The sequence below is a fragment of the Suncus etruscus genome, chromosome 4, assembly GCF_024139225.1.
Source record: "Suncus etruscus isolate mSunEtr1 chromosome 4, mSunEtr1.pri.cur, whole genome shotgun sequence".
NCBI classification, from domain to species: domain Eukaryota; kingdom Metazoa; phylum Chordata; class Mammalia; order Eulipotyphla; family Soricidae; genus Suncus; species Suncus etruscus.
Window position 1 is genome coordinate 137,940,601 of NC_064851.1, and position 18,760 is coordinate 137,959,360.

Sequence of the window (18,760 nt, forward strand, 5' to 3'; positions counted from 1 at the left end):
CTATAGTTCTTTTTTATCCCACATACAGGAGAGATCAATCTATCATTTTTGTGTTGTGTGGAGGTGGTAACATCCACACACATGTATTTCCACAAAATCCAGGGCTGGAGTCATAGATAGAGCACTTGCCTTGCTCAGATTTGATCACTGGCATCCCAGCAGCAACAGAAGTGATTTTTTTTTCTTTTTATTTTCTTTTTGATTTTTTTGGGTCACACCTAGTGGCGCTCAGAAGTTACTCCTGGCTCTGCGCTCAGAAGTCGCTCCTGTCAGGCTTGGGGGACCATATGGGATGTTGGGATTTGAACTGGGTTCTGTCCTGTGTTGGCAACGTGCAAATCAAATGCCTTACCATTGTGCTATAACTCTGGCCCATGTGATTATTTTTCTTTTTTTTTTTTTTTTTTTTTTTTGGTTTTTGGGCCACACCCGGTGACGCTCAGGGGTTACTCCTGGCTATGCGCTCAGAAGTCTCTCCTGGCTTGGGGGACCATATGGGACGCCGGGGGATCGAACCGCGGTCCGTCCTAGGCTAGCGCAGGCAAGGCAGGCACCTTACCTCCAGCGCCACCGCCCGGCCCCCATGTGATTATTTTTCTTAAACCATTCTGATTTACAAAGTTATTCATAGTTGGGTTTTAGATATAGTGTTTCAGGACCAGTCCCACCACTGGTGTTCAAATTCCTTCCACCAATATTCCCAGAGTTCATCCCATTCTACCACCTCTTGTACTAGCCTGTCAGCATAACAGGCACCATTTTAAGGTTAGTTGTTAAAGTTTGGGTCTCATCATTTCACTGCTGTTGACTCTGATCCTGCTATTTAGTTCTGTCCTTTCTTTTTTTTTTATTTTCCCCACCCCTAGTTCTGTCCTTTCTTAACACCACCAATGCACCTGAGACCCAAAGAATGATTCTCGAGCGTAGACCCAAGAGAAAGCTCTGAGCACTGCCAGCTGTGGCCCATATCCCTCTCTTCAAACAAACAAACAAAAAATCCTGTAAATCAATGAGAGATTAATAAAGTAATTTTAGGGAGGTTAGGCCATACCTGTGTTGCTCAAGGATTACTCCTGGCAGGCTTGGGGAACCATATGGGATGCAGTGAACTGAATCCAGATTAGCCATGTGCAAAGCAAACACCTTAACGGCTGTGCTATATTGCTCCTAATAAAGTAATTTTTATGCTGATACTTACATTCAACATAATAAAGGTATTCAGGATAGATTCAACATAATAAAGGTATCAGTACTCTAGTAACAATTCAAAGCCAGCAGTTTACACAAATTTAGTACATTCTATTATGACACAGAACAAAACAAACACACAGACAAGTTCCCAATTATTTGATAGTAATCTACTGAATGAAAGTGTAAACATTTTGATTAAACAGTCATGAGACAAGTATATCAGTTTCAAATATCTTCATTAGAATTATAAAAAGTGGGCCCGGAGAGATAGCACAGCGGCATTTGCCTTGCAAACAGCCGATCCAGGACCAAAGGTGGTTGGTTCGAATCCCGGTGTCCCATATGGTCCCCTGTGCCTGCCAGGAGCTATTTATGAGCAGACAGCCAGGAGTAACCCCTGAGCACCACCGGGTATGGCCCAAAAACCAAAAAAAAAAAAAAAAAAAAGAATTATAAAAAGTAATTAAAAATTCTTTTTATTTTGTTCTTTGGGTCACACCCAGTGGCTCTCAGGGGTTTCTCCGGGCTCTGAGCTCAGAAACTGCTCCTGGCAGACTTGAGGAACCATAGGGGATGCTGGGAATGAAACCAGGGTTGGTCCCAGATTGGTCACATGCAAGGGACAACTACTGTGCTATCACTTGGCCCTAAGAATAAGTCTTTAGGGTCCAAAATAAAAAAAAAAAGAATGTCACTGTAGATGACTTCTTCCCAAAGCCACTAGGAAATCTGTTGCCACATAACTCAGATAACGACTGCTATTACCTACATAAAAATGTCAGCCTTCTGTCATCACCAGGAGTACAGACACCCTCTCCCTGCCTTCTGTACTTCCAGAAACTTTGGCAGCTGAAAACATGTCCCACACAAATGTAGTTGCCGTGTCTGCACCTGGCCAGCTCCATAGACTCACTCTGTTCTCAAAAGTGAAGTATCAGGGCTGGAGTGGTAGCACAGCAGTAGAGTGTTTGCCTTGCATTCAGCTGACCTAGGACGGACACAGGTTCGATTGCCAGTATCCCATATGGTCCCTAGAGTAACCCCTGAATGCTGCCAGCTATGACCCAAAAATAAAAAAATAAGGGGCTGGAGAGATGGCACAGTGGTGTTTGCCTTGCAAGCAGCCGATCCAGGACCTAAGGTGGTTGGTTCGAATCCCGGCGTCCCATATGGTCCCCCATGCCTGCCAGGAGCGATTTCTGAGCAGATAGCCAGGAGTAACCCCTGAGCACCAAGAGTGTGGCCCCCCCAAAAAAACAACAACAACAAAAAAAATATATATATATACATATGGGTATACCAGCCACACAGCTGAAAGCTGGCAATCTCGGGAGGAGAGGGCAGGCCAACTTCCTACCATATGATGCCACACCAGCTGCACTCACCAACCATAATTGCTGTTTTGCCAATGGCCTTACTTCACCACTCATATATGGCTCTCTACAAAGACATCAATCTGACCAAAACTTCAGGTATGCTGATATTTGGGTTGCCATCACCAGGACATTTTTATAGTGAGTGTGGGCACTCTCCCCCTTATTTCTAGAAAGCCAGGCAGCTGAAAAAAATGCCCCACAAAAGTCACAGTATCAACCATAGTGCTTGGAATTCCTGGACTGTGCAACCAAATACTATAAATCCAATTCTTTTAACACTGCCATCTAGTAGGAACACAATGATTTAGATGTCAATGTATATTTGAAGCCACTTAATGTTCAGAAACAGAATAACAGAAAGATCAACTGGAGGGGTTGGAGCAATAGCACAGTAGGGTAGAGCATTTTCTTTGTATGCAGAAGACCAAGGTTCGATCTCTGGCATCCCATATTGTTTCCTGAGCCTGCAAGGAAGGATTTTTGAGTGCAGAGCCAGGAGTGAACTCTGGGGGCCGGGCGGTGGCGCTAAAGGTAAGGTGCCTGCCTTGCCTGCGCTAGCCTTGGACGGACCGCGGTTCGATCTCCCGGTGTCTCATATGGTCCCCCAAGCCAGGAGCAACTTCTGAGCACATAGCCAGGAGTAACCCCTGAGCGTTACCGGGTGTGGCCCAAAAACCAAAAAAAAAAAAAAAAAAAGGAGTGAACTCTGGATGCCACCTAGTATAAATCAAAAAAAAAAAAAAAAAAAAGGGCCCGAAGAGATAGCACAGCAGCGGCGTTTGCCTTGCAAGCAGCTGATCCAGGACCAAAGGTGGTTGGTTCGAATCCCGGTGTCCCATATGGTCCCCTGCCAGGAGCAATTTCTGAGCAGACAGCCAGGAGTAACCCCTGAGCACCGCCGGGTGTGGCCCAAAAAAAAAAATCAACTAGCAACAAAAGCTTAATAAACTTCTGATAATGACTTAATGACCTCACTGCAAGAAGAAATAATTTTTACAATTTTTCTTGTTGCTGTATTTTCTTTTTTTCTCTCTTTTTTTTTTTTTTTTTTTTTTGGCCACACCCGGCAGTGCTCAGGGGTTACTCCTGGCTGTCTGCTCAGAAATAGCTCCTGGCAGGCACGGGGGACCATATGGGACACCGGGATTTGAACCAACCACCTTTGGTCCTGGATCGGCTGTTTGCAAGGCAAATGCCGCTGTGCTATCTCTCCGGGCCCTCTTTTTTTCTCTCTTAAAAATAATTTCATCTTTACTTACCTAGAAACAAATGTATTATGAACAACTACATAATAGTCTTTTTATGTATTAAAAAAAGACAGCCTTTGGGGCCGGTGAGGTGGTGGTAGAGGTAAGGTGTCTGCCTTGCAAGCGCCAGCCAAGGAAGGGCCGAGGTTCGATCCCCCCCCACCCCCACGTTCCATATGGTCCACCCAAGCCAGGGGCAATTTCTGAGCGCTTAGCCAGGAGTAACCCCTGAGAATCAAACGGGTGTGGCCCAAAAAACTAAAGAAAAAAATAAAAAAAGACAGCCTTCAATCAGAAGATTTTAAAACCTGTTAAAAATTAACTTCCTGGGCCTGGAGAGATAGCGCAGTGGCGTTTGCCTTGCAAGCAGCAGATCCAGGACCAAAGGTGGTTGGTTCGAATCCCGGTGTCCCATATGGTCCCCCGTGCCTGCCAGTGCACCCGCCTCCGCTTCTGCCCTTTAATGGGAGAGATCTCCGGCCAGCAGCTTTCTCTCAACCAGGACAGAAGGTAGAAGGCGAATACAAATAATTCGCAAGTGTTAAGCTCTTTTGTGAACACCTAGAAAATTAAGCCGTAGAAGTTAATAAAACGCTCAAGCTGAGTTCCTGTCAAGAGGCTTTAATGATGGAGAGCTGGGTTTTTATGTCCTACTTCAGTGGGAGGAGCAACAACATAGGATTGAAATTTAAACCAATCAGATTTGTACAGGTACAACGATTTTAACCAATGGGAGCAGACACATTTTGATGGCGGGAAGGATAAGGAGAAACCTGGCAGGATGGGGGGAGGGGAAGCAAATCCTTAATAGATCTTACAGTTTAAACCTTACAAAAACCTATCTATAATTGCGTGTATGAGAGCAGTTACAAAAACAGGTTCCATGGAAAGATTTAAGGAATCTAGTTAAGCCAGATTCTCTGTGGTGAGCTAAATTTATTTGCAGGGTTCTTTTGGCTCAGGGCTATGCAAACTTATGGCTTGAATCAGGCAGCGGTGAAAAATCCATTGAATATGTGGGTGTACGGTCGCCCACATCCCAGGAGCTATTTCTGAGCAGACAGCCAGGAGTAACCCCTGAGCACCGCCAGGTGTGGCCCCCCAAAAAAACAACAAAAAAAAAATTAACTTCCTGGAGCTGGAGAGATAGCATGGAGGTGGGCGTTTGCCTTTCATGCAGAAGGACAGTGGTTGGAATCCCGGCATCCCATACAGTCCCCTGAGCCTGCCAGGAGCAATTTCTGAGTGTAGAGCCAGGAGTAACCTCTGAGCGCTGCCGGGTGTGACCAAAAAACCAAAAAAATAAAAATAAAAAACTTCCATGAACTGGAGAGATAGCACAGCAGTAGCGCGTTTGCCTTGCATGTGGCCAACCCATGACAGAACTGGGTTCGATTCTTGGCATCCTCATATCGTCCCCCAAGCCTGCCAGGAGAGATTTCTGAGTGCACAGCTAGGAGTAACCCCTGAGTAGAGCCGGGTGTGGCCCAAAGTCCCCCCCAAAAAAGAAAAAAAAAAAAAGAATAGTTTTTCATTATGACACTCATTCTGGAAGTGTGCCTAGGCTGATTTGTCAGTGAGAGCTGAACACAACTGCTTTATATAAATAAATGTGCACAACTAATTTTTATGTAACTTACAGAGTCCTCTGAGATCCAGGAGTAGTAGTAATAGCATTACCTGGAGTAAGAAGGGCTTTTCCACACACATCCCCGACTGCATAGACGCCTTTTATGCTCGTGTTCTGGAACTCATCGACGATGACATGACCTTTATCGTCAGTCTGAACTCCCTAAAATTGGGAAAGAATGTCATGTAAATATGTGTCCACTGACGATAAACAGAAGACTGAATCTCTACCTCTCTCCGACTTCAGATACTTCGGTCAGCCTCAATATCCACGAAGCCACGAGATCAACAACTGATTTATCAGCAAATACCTGAGCTTCTATAACATGAGTTGAACAGCTAGTCACTGAATCTGGTGATAAGGAATGCAATCAGTATGCAAGTCTGGAGAATGCTTTACAATCTCTAAGATTCTGGTTTCCTCAGCCTTTCCCCTCAGAGAGCTGTTAGCAAGATTTAATTAGGTCAATCACATGCTGACAAGAAATTCACATAGGAATCACTTCATTAATATATATAAATATGTCTTCAGGCTGAATGATGGAACATTTTTCCTACACTTGAAAAAAAAAATCCAGCAAATATTAACTAGAAATAGAACCGAAGCTTCTATCTGTACATTGGCAAACATCTCTTTTTTTCTTTTGGTTTTTGGGCCACACCCGGCGGTGCGCAGGGCTTACTCCTGGCTGTCTGCTCAGAAATAGCTCCTGGCAGGCATGGGGGAACCATATGGGACATCGGGATTCGAACCAACCACCTTTGGTCCTGGATCGGCTGCTTGCAAGGCAAACGCCGCTGTGCTATCTCTCCGGGCCTGGCAAACATCTCGTAAAAGGTGAAAAGCTGGGCCCGGGAGATAGCACAGCGGCGTTTGCCTTGCAAGCAGCCGATCCAGGACCAAAGGTGGTTGGTTCGAATTCCGGTGTCCCATATGGTCCCCCGTGCCTGCCAGGAGCTATTTCTGAGCAGACAGCTAGGAGTAACCCCTGAGCATCGCCGGGTGTGGCCCCCCCCCAAAAAAAAAGGTGAAAAGCAGAACTAGTATTAAGAATCTGAAACAGGCAAGATCTACTAAATGCCAGCAACAATATTAAATCAAGTAAAACAGGAAATATGTCCTGGGCTCTCTTTGTCACTCTGTCTCATATAATCTATCTTTTCCCTCTCTCTTTCTTATATAACTATTTTCTCCCTCCCCCTTAAGCTTCTCAGGCGGAGTTCAGAGGAAGGGCCACTCCTGGTGGCACTTGGTCAATAAGGCTCTATTATGGCTTGAACTGGTGATATGGTGCTATTTAGGCCCAGTGGTGTATGAGGTCACTATGGCCACACCTGGTGTTCATTAGGGGAGCATGCTGTCCACCATGCTGTCCTGGGGATTGAACTAAAATCCTGTGTGTACAATCTCTGAGTTCCTGACCACTGAGCTATCTTCCTGGTCATGGATATCATGATTTTTTGTTTTGGGGTGTGTGTGTGTGAAAGCTTGGGTCTGAATCCTGCCAAAAGTGATCTTTGAGCACAGAGCCAGAAATAAGTCTTGGCACTGCAAAGTATGGTCTAAAATCCAAAACAACAACAATAATAAAATAAAAAAAAAACCACATAAGTAATTATTTTTCATTCCAAAGAGGAAAGACAAAAGGCATTTTATGACCAACTAGATGCACAAAGAATAAACAATCTATGGGGCAGGAGCAATAAATAGTACAGTGTGTAGGGCATTTGCTTTACACACTGCCAACCTGGGTTCGATCCACACATCCCATATGTTGCCCTAAGCACTGCCAAGAGTGACCCCTGAGCACAGAGCCAGGAGTAACTTCTGAGCATCACGAGGGGTGGTCCCAAAACAAACAAACAAAAAGAGAAAAAGCAATCCAGTAGAATCTTCCCAAGTTTGGGGGATGGGATGGGAGTGGAAAAACACAAGTTTATTAGCAGATTTTTTTTTTCCAGGGCAAGGGAAAACCGATAGTACAGCAGGTAAGGCCCTTCATTCAGGGGTACCAGGAAGGGTGTAGTTTAACAGGCTATACCCAGTGTGGTTTCAGGGTTCAAATTCTGAGCCTTACCTCTAAGCATGTGCTCTTACCACCTGAGTCATGTGTCCAGAGCAATAGCACAGTGGTAGGGCATTGCCTTGTACATGGCCAACCTGGGACGGGCCCTGCCATTCCATATCGTCCCCTGAGCCTGTCAGGAGTAATTTCAGAGAAGAGCCCAGGAGTAACCCGAATGCAGCTTGGTGTGGCCCAAAAACAAAAACAAAAACAAAAAACAAAAAAAGAGAGAAAGAAAAGAAAAGAAAAAAATGTTTTGTGCAGACTACATCAGCTTACTTACCACTTTGTCTAAATTTAGGCTCCTGGAATTCGGGGCCCGCCCAATGGCCCAGAGAAGGCAGTCCACATCTGGAATTGTAGACATGGTGGGACTCTGACCTGGTTCTGAAGTAACCACAGAGAGCTCCAAGCCAGAAGAAGTCTTTTTAACTTCTTTGATCTATTGGCAAATAAAATGAATTATCTGGGGAGCTGAGAGAGAAGAAGAAAAGCAGATAAAGAAGAAATGAGAGGACTGGAGTGAGAATACACGGATAAGACACTTGCCTTGCACATAACTTAACCCAACTCAACCCCTGGCACCACAGAGTTCCCCAAACACTGTCCAGGGTCGCTGGGAACAGAGTCAGAAATAGCCCCTAAGCACAAGCAGCAACTGCCCCAATGTCCACAGTCCCAAGGAGGTTGAAAATAAACACTATGGCTTGCTATGAGCAGAAATCCTGGACAATAGTAGCAAGCCCAGAAGGCTTCATACCTGGGAAAATTTCAGAACCTCTATGCCTGCATTCTCCAGCTCTTCAGTGCAGTTTGAACTGATCAGTGAATCAAAATTTCTAAGCACCTGTAGACAAACAGGGGAGCAAAGAGGTGGGTGGTGAGAAAGAATAAAATCCAGGTAAAGAATTGTAATTAAAAAGAAAAAAGATGGGGGCCAGGCGGTGGCGCAAGAGGTAAGGTGCCTGCCTTGCCTGCGCTAGCCTTGGACGGACCACGGTTCGATCCCCCGGCGTCCCATATGGTCCCCCAAGCCAGGAACAACTTCTGAGCGCATAGCCAGGAGTAACCCCTGAGCATCACCGGGTGTGGCCCAAAAACAAAACAAAACAAAACAAAAAAAAAAACAAAAAAAGAAAAAAGAGGGGCTAGCGAGGTGCCGCTAGAGTAAGGTGTTTGCCTTGCAAGCACTAGCCAAGGAAAGGACCACGGTTCGATCCCCTGGCGTCCCATATGGTCCCCCCAAGCCAGGGGCAATTCTGAGCCCGTAGCCAGGAATAACCCCTGAGCATCAAATGGGTGTGGCCCGAAAAACAAAATAAATAAATAAATAAATAAATAAATAAAAAGAAAAAAGAATTGTTATTAACCAGGCAGAGAAATGCCAGCACTACTCTTCCTCCTCCTCCTTCCTGTATATGATATATAAGCCTAATTACATATTCCTCAAAAGTGAAATCATAAAATATGTCTTTTTGTGACAAGCTATTTATTTGGCATAGTCTCAAGGGCCTTCCATATTACAGCATATGCCAGAATCTCATTCCTTTCTAGAATTGAATAATACTCCTCTTTTGGTGTGTCTTCTGGACCATATCTGGCTGTTACTGAGGAATACTTCCAGCTTTGGGCTTTGTATGTCTCCTTTGCTGTGCCCAGGGACCATGCAGTGACAGGAATAAATCTAGGCCAGCTGCCTGCAAAACATGTTTTCAGCCCCTGGAGTCATCATTTCCACTCTTAATAATACTCCATTTTACTCATTCACTCATCCCTTTTAGACTTTTTTCCCCTAACCATTCATTCCTCAAAAGACATTTGAATTGTTTCCTCCTCTTGGCTAGAGTGAACAATTCTACCAATAACTTAAATGTATAATTATCTTTGGTACGCTTCTTTTTATTTTTCGGTTGATTTTATTTTGGGGAGGGCATATATGGTAGCACTCAGAGGTTAATCCTGGCAAGTAGGCTCAGATACTGGAAATTGAAACCAGGTTGGTTGCATGCAAGGCAAACGCCTTACCTGTGGTGCTATCACTCCAGCCCCTGGTAAGCTTCTTTTAAGCAAAAAACAAACAACCAAACAAAAAACCAACCCCAAACATCACTTTGGGCCTAGAGGAATAACACAATGCCTTAGGTTACAAGCTAAAACCCCAATATTGCCACATGCTAGCAGTTCTACAGTCTGTGATTCCTGGAGCCTTGATTTACAGCATCACTACAGGTGTGTTCCACCAGAAAGAATATCAACAGCTGTGTATGCCACAATGAAAATGGCTGTGAAGGGACAGAGATCGTATAGGGCTAATGGTGCTTGCCTTGCAGGTGGCTGACCTCAGTTCAATCTCCAGCACCATATATGGTCCCTAGAGCATTACCAGGATTGAACCCTTAGCACCACTAAAACCCTTAGCACCTAAATGGCCCAATAAAACCAAAATATTGAGACTATTTAATATGATGAAAATACCAGCCATTGTGTTCAAATAAAAACTGCTATCAATGGCAGCTGGTACTGGGGTGGACCAGGAAGCCCAAGGTGGCTTGGGAACAGTGTCACTTGGAACAGACCAGCCCACCTCCCACATCATGTTTTACACCCACGTAATAACAACATAAAATTGTTGTTGTTGAGGAAGGAGTGATAATATAGCAGTAAGGTGCTTGCCTTGTATATGAACAATCTGGCTTTGATCCCCAGCATTCCATATGGTTCCCCAAGCCCACCAGGAGTAACCCATGAGCATGACCAGGTGTGGTCCAAACAAAGAAAACATAAAATGATCACTGTGTACATAATGTTTCTTTTAAACTTATTCACTGTGATTTGGGTGAGGGGGATACCCAGTGGTGCTAACTAAGGGCTTTCAGAAATGACTCCTGGCAGGTTCAGGGAACCATATGAGATACTGGGGATCAAACATGAGTCAGCTAGGTGCAAGACAAACACCCAACCCACTGTGCTATAGCTCGAACCTGTCACTGTAATTCTTTTAGTTGTCTCGATGACAGGATTTCAGCCATTTTATGTTCCAACTCCAAATTCACCACTAGTGTCAGTATCTTCCTTCCAATGACCCACAGTTTCCCCTTCCACTCCCCACCCCACCGTGGTAGTAAACTCACTAAAAAACAAAAACATAAACAAAAACATTTTGGTAATTTGGGTCACATACTTATTACTCTAGTGTTGACTCTCCTGTCATTGTTGTACATAATTCCCTTCTTTCCAATTCACTATATGAAGGGACTTTTGCTCATTTTCCAGCCAAATCAGGTAATACTCAGGGTTTACTCCTGGCTATGCATTCAGGAATCTCTCCTGGAAGCACTGGGTTTTGGGGGGCCTGAAACACACCATAATGCTGGAGATAGAACCTTACCCACTGTACAATTGCTTTAGTATCGAGATAAAGGAAGAAAGAGGAAAGAAAATTTACCTTATCACGCCGTATCATTAATGTTGTCTTAGAACCTAGGGCTGAAAGGATCCCGGCTATCTCCACAGCAATGTAACCCGCACCGACAATGACACTGCGGCTAAACAGCACAGAGAAAATGTTTTATTTGGGCCCGGAGAGATAGCACAGCGGTGTTTGCCTTGCAAGCAGCCGATCCAGAACCAAAGGTGGATGGTTCGAATCCCGGTGTCCCATATGGTCCCCCGTGCCTGCCAGGAGCTATTTCTGAGCAGACAGCCAGGAGTAACCCCTGAGCACCGCCGGGTGTGACCCAAAAACCAAAAAAAAAAAAAAAAAGAAAATGTTTTATTTAGTGTGTGTGTGTGTGTGTGTGTGTGTCTATCTGGCAACAGAACCCAGATCTCACATATGCAAAGCAATTGCTTTACCAGTGAACCACATCTGAGGCCCCAGGATGTTTTTTTTTTTTTAATTTATTTATTTTTGGTTTTGGGGTCACATTCGGCCACGCTCAGAGGTTACTCCTGGCTCTGCCCTCAGAAATTGCTCCTGGTAAGAAGGGATGCCACGATTTGAACCACCTTCCATCCTGGATGATCGGCTGCTTGCAAGACAAACACCTTACCACTGTGTTACTTCTCTACCCAGGGTAAGTATTTTAAAATGTTATAAACTTGGTGTGCCTGAGAAATAGTACAGAGGTTATGGTGCTTGCCAAGCACCACCAGAAGTGATCCCTGAGCATAGAGTCAGGAGTAACCCTTATGGGGGTGTGTGTGTGAGCCTCCCTAATAGTGTTCACAAGGTTGAAAGGTTGCACCCTACAGTACTCAGCCCATCAGGCTGAATGGCTCAATGCTCAGTCCATAGCTAAAGTGCTGCTTGGACCCTACAGTACTCAGGGAACACTAGCTGGGTGACCACTTTTGGGTCCAAATTTGGGTCCTGATGCATGCAAAGTGGGTATTTCCAGACTGAACTCTCCCCCCAGTTCCTCAAAGAGGAAGACACACCATTAAGGTGCAAATGTCCAGCCAGGAAACCAACCCTGGGCACCACTACTGACTGAACTTCAGACTTGGCGATTTCCCCAGTTTTCTCATTCATCATTCCCTTTGTTACAGGATCCTATTCAGGAAATCAACAGTGATTTTACACAGAAAGTATTTCTTTGTATAGGGAAAGCTATTTTAGTTACTTTAGCCAACCTTTAGGCTTTCTTCATTTAGGGGAAGGTGAGGGGCTTTCCAGCAGTGCCCAGAGGGTTAGAGGGCACTTCTGGTGACATTTAAGCTAACTAGGTCATACCCTAGTCCCCACTAAACAGAGCCTGGTAAGGCATCAAAATGAAAATCAGAACCGTGGAGAGCTCAGAGGGCTGGAGAGTCCGGGCACTGCCAGGAGGGACCCCTGAACACTGCTTGGCACAAAAAATAAACCCAAATGGAATCATACAGCAAACAGCATAATTCCTTGCCTGCAATGGGTGCTTTTCCCATTATAAATTTACTTTCTTGGAAACTACGCCTCCCCAGTGGGGCCCAAATGTAAAAAATTGTGAGGGCTGCCTGTGTGTGTCTGTCTCCTGTCCTGTCACCTGAACCTCTTGGGAGTGGGCCAAAAAGAGGCTCCAGAAGAGCACTTTGGCTCCGCTTCGATACTCGGCCGAGCACTCTTTCTAAGGAAAGAACACCATCGCAACAAGAAGAAAAAAATCACACTAAGAACTGTGCTGGATCACTGAAGCCCAGCATTTCTCTCCAGACTGTCTTCTCTGCTGCGTGCTCGGGCCTAAGATTTGACCCTGTGTGAGGCTTCATCCACGGAGGACTCCCCTCCCTTGGAGGCAAGTCGACCCATCCAGAAAGGGCGGAGCCAGAGGAGTGTGGCTGCCTACATCATTTAGCCAATGAATACCACCACAACACGTAGAAAAACCCACAATACAAGTGTGACAATGGGGAAACAACGCAGGCCAGCATCAGACATAGAGAATGAAGATGACAATTCTGATGACCAGATAATGACCAACCAACTAATCAAACTCTCAGATAAGGACTTTAGACAAGCAATATGGAAGATGCTCAAAGAACTCAAAGAAACCATGGATCAAGTTGAACAGAACACTAACAAGAACCAAGAAAATATGAAGATAGAAATCACAAACTCCAAACTGAAATAACATGTCAACTAACAGGCCTGAAAAACTCAGTAAACGATGTGAATGACAAAATGGGCAGACAGCCAGGAGTAACCCCTGAGCAACGCCGGGTGTGGCCCAAAAACCAAAAAAAAAAAAAAAAAAAAAAAAAAAGAAGATTATCCATTAAGATCAAGTAGGTTTGTTTTGTTTTGTTTTGTTTTTGTGTGTGTGTGTGTGTGTGTGTGGTTTTTTTTGGGTCACACCCAGCAGTGCTCAGGGGTTATTCCTGGCTCCAGGCTCAGAAATTGCTCCTGGCAGGCACGGGGGACCATATGGGGTGCCGGGATTCGAACCGATGACCTCCTGCATGAAAGGCAAACGCCTTACCTCCATGCTATCTCTCCGGCCCCCGATCAAGTAGGTTTTATCCCAGGAATGCAAGGCTGGTTTAACATCTGTAAATCTATCAACATAATACACAATATCAACAACAAGAAAAATAAAAATCACATGATCATATCAATAGACGCAGAGAAAGCATTTGATAAGGTCCAACACCCATTCTTGATCAAAACTCTCAGCAAGATGGAAATGGAAGGAACCTTTCTCAATATAGTTAAGGCCATCTACCACAAGACAGAGGCAAATATTGACCTCAATGGAGAAAAACTGAAAGCCTTTCCTCTAAATTCTGGCACAAGACAAGGCTGTCCTCTCTCACCACTCCTATTCAACATAGCACTGGAAGTACTTGCTATAGTGATTAGGCAAGAAAAAGATATCAAGAGAATCCAGATAGGAAAGGAAGAAGTCAAGCTCTCGCTGTTTGCAGATGACATGATACTCTACCTAGAAAACCCTAAAGTCTCTACAAAAAAGCTTCTAGAAACAATAGACTCATATAGCAAGGTGGCAGGCTACAAAATTAACACACAAAAATCAATGGCCTTTCTATACACCAATAGTAATAAGGAAGAAATGAAGAAATGGACATTAAGAAAACAACCCCATTTACAATAGTGCCACACAAACTCAAATATCTTGGAATCAACTTGACTAAAACTGTGAAGGACCTATACAAAGAAAACTTGGGGCCGGGCGGTGGCGCTGGAGGTAAGGTGCCTGCCTTACCTGCGCTAGCCTAGGAGACGGACCTTGGTTCGATCCCCTGGCGTCCCATATGGTCCCCCAAGCCAGGAGCGACTTCTGAGCGCATAGCCAGGAGTAACCCCTGAGCGTCACCGGGTGTGGCCCAAAAACCAAAAAAAAAAAAAAAAAGAAAGAAAACTATAAAACTCTGCTCCAAGAAATAAGAGAGGACACGCGGAAATGGAAGCACATACCCTGCTCATGGATTGGCTCCACATCACTAATCATCAGGGAGATACAAATCAAAACAACTATGAGGTACCACCTCACACCCCAGAGATTGGCACACATCACAAAGAATGAGAACAAGCAGTGTTGGCGGGGATGTGGAGAGAAAGGAACTCTTATCCACTGCTGGTGGGAATGCCGTCTAGTTCAACCTTTATGGAAAGCAATATGGAGATTCCTCCAAAAACTGGAAATCGAGCTCCCATACGACCCAGCTATACCACTCCTAGGAATATACCCTAGGAACACAAAAATATAATACAAAAACCCCTTCCTTACACCTATATTCATTGCAGCACTATTTACCATAGCAAGACTCTGGAAATAGCCAAGATGCCCTTCAACAGACGAATGGCTAAAGAAACTGTGGTACATATACACAATGGAATATTATGCAGCTGTCAGAAGAAATAAAGTCATGAAATTTTCCTATACATGGATGTACATGGAATCTATTATGCTGAGTGAAATAAGTCAGAGAGAGAGAGAAAGATGCAGAATGGTCTCACTCATCTATGGGTTTTAAGAAAAATGAAAGACATTCTTGCAATAATAACTTTCAGACACAAAAGAGAAAGCTGGAAGTTACAGCTCACCTCATGAAGCTTACCACAAACAGGGATGAGTTTAGTTAGAGAAATAACTACCTTTTGAACTGTCCTAATAATGAGAATGTATGAGGGAAATAGAAAGCCTATCTAGAGTACAGGTGGGGGTTGGGTGGGGAGGAGGGAGATTTGGGACATTGGTGACGGGAATGTTGCACTGGTGATGGGTGGTGTTCTTTACATGACTGAAATCCAAACACAATCATGTATGTAATAAAGTTATTTAAATAAAAAAAAAGAAAAAGAAAATAAATAAATAAATAAATTTACTTTCTTGCCAACATGACATGACAGTTTTAAAAAGAGAAAAAGAAAAAACAGGGCCAGAGCTACAGTCCAGATTTAATTCCCGGCATTCCACATGGCCCTTGAGTTTTCCAGGAGTATTTTCTGAGTGAAGATTGCACCCTGAACAGCGCTGGGTGTGCCCCCCCCCAAACAAAACAATAAAAAGAGAAAAGAAAAACAAAGAACAAGTAGCAACTGTTGAGTTTCTTAACTCTCTAGATTTTCTGCTTAAGGCATACACACATTTCTTGATTAAACTTGTATTGCCATATATACAAGTTTTTATACAGGGCTTAAACATTATTTAATGGCCTGGTTTTGCCAATAAAGCTTCTCTGAAGGTGAGATTACAGTGATTTATTTTCTTTAAACCTGATGAGTCATGACCACATTTCTGGACACATTCTCACATGCTTCAGGAACACAGCCCCAAAACCAAGCACCACAGTGAGGGCCATGAGGGCAGCAAGGCAGTTCTGCACAGTGCCAACCCAAGATCATTAACTCTGCTCAAAGTCAGCAGATTGCCTAGTCTGAAGCTCTTCATGGGGGCATTTCCAGGGCAGCCAGAGAACCACAAAGAACCTTGTGTCCCTTGTTAACCTCTGTGTTTCCTGGTGAACTAAGTAATACAGGCATGAGCATTAGTCACCCTCCACAAAGACCTTCTAAAATCTCAGGATTAAAATTACAACTGGGGGCCCAGAGAGGTAGCACAGCGGTGTTTGCCTTGCAAGCAGCAGATCCAGGACCTAAGGTGGTTGATTCGAATCCCGGTGTCCCATATGGTCCCCCGTGCCTGCCAGGAGCTATTTCTGAGCACACAGCCAGGAGTAACCCCTGAGCACCGCCGGGTGTGGCCCAAAACAAAACAAAACAAAAATTTCAACTGGGCTAGAATGGTCCACTGAAGCAGCAGTGGAGTTGAGCAATAATGAAGAATAGAGTGTGTTACTCAAAGGAAATAGAAAAAGCTGGTCTGGGACGGAATGGGTCCTTAATTCAGTTCTGATGTGTCATCTCTTTTTTTTTTTGGCGGGGGGGGGGGTGGGGGGGAGGGATTTGGTGGCACAACTTTCTCATAGGCTTCCTCAGGGCTTTTTCCTTGCTCTGTGCACCGTCTGTCCTACTGGAGACTGAGTCAAGGTTAGTCTCATGCACTGCAAGGCCTTAGCTCCTGTACTATCTCTCTTTCTTTTTTTTTTTTTTTGTGTACTATCTCTCTTAAGAGTGGAAATCACGGGGCCGGGTAGGTGGCGCTGGAGGTAAGGTGTCTGCCTTGCAAGCGCTAGCCAAGGAAGGACCGAGGTTCGATCCCCCGGCGTCCCATATGGTCCCCCCAAGCCAAGGGCGATTTCTGAGCACATAGCCAAGAGTAACCCCTGAGCGTCAAATGGGTGTGGCCCAAAAACAAAAAAAAAAAAAACAAAAAAAAACAAGAGTGGAAATCAGGGGGCCGGAGAGATAGCATGGAGGTAAGGTGTTTGCTTTGCATGCAGAAGGACGGCAGTTCAAATCCTGGCATCCCATATGGTCCCCTGAGCCTGCCAGGAGCGATTTCTGAGCGTAGAGCAGGAGTAACACCTGAGTACTGCTGGGTGTGACCCAAAAACTAAAAAAAAAAAAAAAAGAGTGGAAGTCAAATCCCTCTATCTTAGAAAGCGTGCATTAAGCAGCATCTTCATACTGGGAAGATAGGCTAAGGATGTAAATGTAAAAAATAGATAAGAAAGAAGAAAAGAGAAAACCAGTATCAGCCTCTTAGGACACAATTATCAACAGGATAGTTTCAGGGCTTTATAATTTGTTCTTCAAAATCATACTATGCTTCATTCTAATTCTAACTTTTTTTGCGGGGAGGTTGGGTTTTGGCAGTGCTCAGGGGTTACTCCTGGCTCTGCGCTCAGAAGTCGCTCCTGGCAGGCTCAGGGAACCATATGGGATGCTGGGAACTGAACCCAGGTCCGTCCCAGTTCAGCCACGTGCAAGGCAAATCCTCTACCATGTTGTGCTATGGCACTGGCCCTGATTCTAACATTTTTGCAGAGACTTCTGTCGTGAAGATTTGAACTGCTCACTGAGGAATGAAAGAGAAACAGACTAGCACACTCAGAACAAGCCTATATCTTTCTGGTGACTAGGAGGGAGAGGAGAAGGGACAAGAAGAAGCCAGCTTACCTAGGCAATTCTTCCAGCTGAAAGAATCCATCGCTGGTGATCCCCAGGCTGGCCCCTAGGTAGAAAAAGGCAATGTGGTTCACTAGCCCTGAGCATTCTTGGAAAAGAGTCTCATTTGATGAACAACCCAAGTTCTTAGTCATCACACTCTGTTGTGACAGGCTTTGCCAGTCTCCACATGAGAGCTGTCAATCCCATCTTCAAGCCAACATTTTTATTTTTCCTCTAAAAAAGACTCAGCTAATTTGCTTTTCCCCTAAGTCTAGGACTCTCCTCTCTCTCTCTCTCTCTCTCTCTCCTCTCTCTCTCTCTCTCTCTCTCTCTCTCTCTCTCTCTCTCTCTCTCTCTCTCTCTCTCTCTCTCTCTCTCTCTCTCTCTCTCTCTCTCTCCCTCCCTCCCTCCCTCCCTCCCTCCCTCCCCCCCTTCCATCTCCCTCTCTTGTTGTTCTATGGCTAAATCTGATTGTGCTCAGGGGTTATTCCTTCCTGGCTCTGCACTCAGGAATTCCTCCTGGCAGTGCTCAGTGACTATAGGATGCTGGAGATCAAACCTAGTAGTCTGTATGCAAGGTAAGTGCCCTACCTGCTATATTTTTGCTCTGTCACCCCTCCCTGCTGTCTTGAAATAAATAAATTAAAAAAAAAATTGGGCCGGAGCATAGCGCAGCGGTAGGGCGTTTGCCTTGTACGCAGCTGACTCAGGACAGACCTCAATTTGATCCCCGGTGTCCCATGTGGTCCCCCGAGCCAGGAGTGATTTCTGAGCACATAGCCAGCCTGCATGGCCCAAAAACAAAAACAAACAAACAAACAAAAAAAGTAATTAAAACTAAAGTCGGAGTGAGGCCAGAGAGATAGCATGGAGGTAAGGCGTTTGCCTTGCATGCTAAAGGATGGTGGTTCGAATCCTGACATCCCATATGGTCTCCTGAGCTTGCCAGGAGTGATTTCTTTTTTTTTTTTTTTTTTTGGTTTTTGGGCCACACCCGTTTGACGCTCAGGGGTTACTCCTGGCTATGTGCTCAGAAATCGCCCCTGGCTTGGGGGGACCATATGGGACGCCGGGGGATCGAACCGCGGTCCGTTCCTTGGCTAGCGCTTGTAAGGCAGACCTCTAGCGCCACCTTCCCGGCCCCAGGAGTGATTTCTAAACATAGAGACAGCAGTAACCCCTGAGCGCTGCTGGGTGTGACCTAAAAACCAAAAAAAAAAAATAGAGGTCGGAGTGATA

General features: G+C 44.9%; 1 protein-coding gene across 1 annotated transcript in view; it reads right to left on the minus strand.

Annotated features, from left to right (window-relative positions):
• The window catches only part of GSR (glutathione-disulfide reductase), a 66,805-nt gene that overhangs the window by 11,698 nt on the left and 36,347 nt on the right, over positions 1-18,760 (minus strand). Inside the window, exons 6-10 of the mRNA XM_049772359.1 lie at positions 17,531-17,585; positions 10,955-11,054; positions 8,270-8,356; positions 7,793-7,951; positions 5,495-5,606 (exon numbers count right to left, since the gene is read on the minus strand). Coding sequence (XP_049628316.1) covers positions 5,495-5,606; positions 7,793-7,951; positions 8,270-8,356; positions 10,955-11,054; positions 17,531-17,585 — 513 coding nt within the window. The remainder of the gene's footprint in view (positions 1-5,494; positions 5,607-7,792; positions 7,952-8,269; positions 8,357-10,954; positions 11,055-17,530; positions 17,586-18,760) is intronic.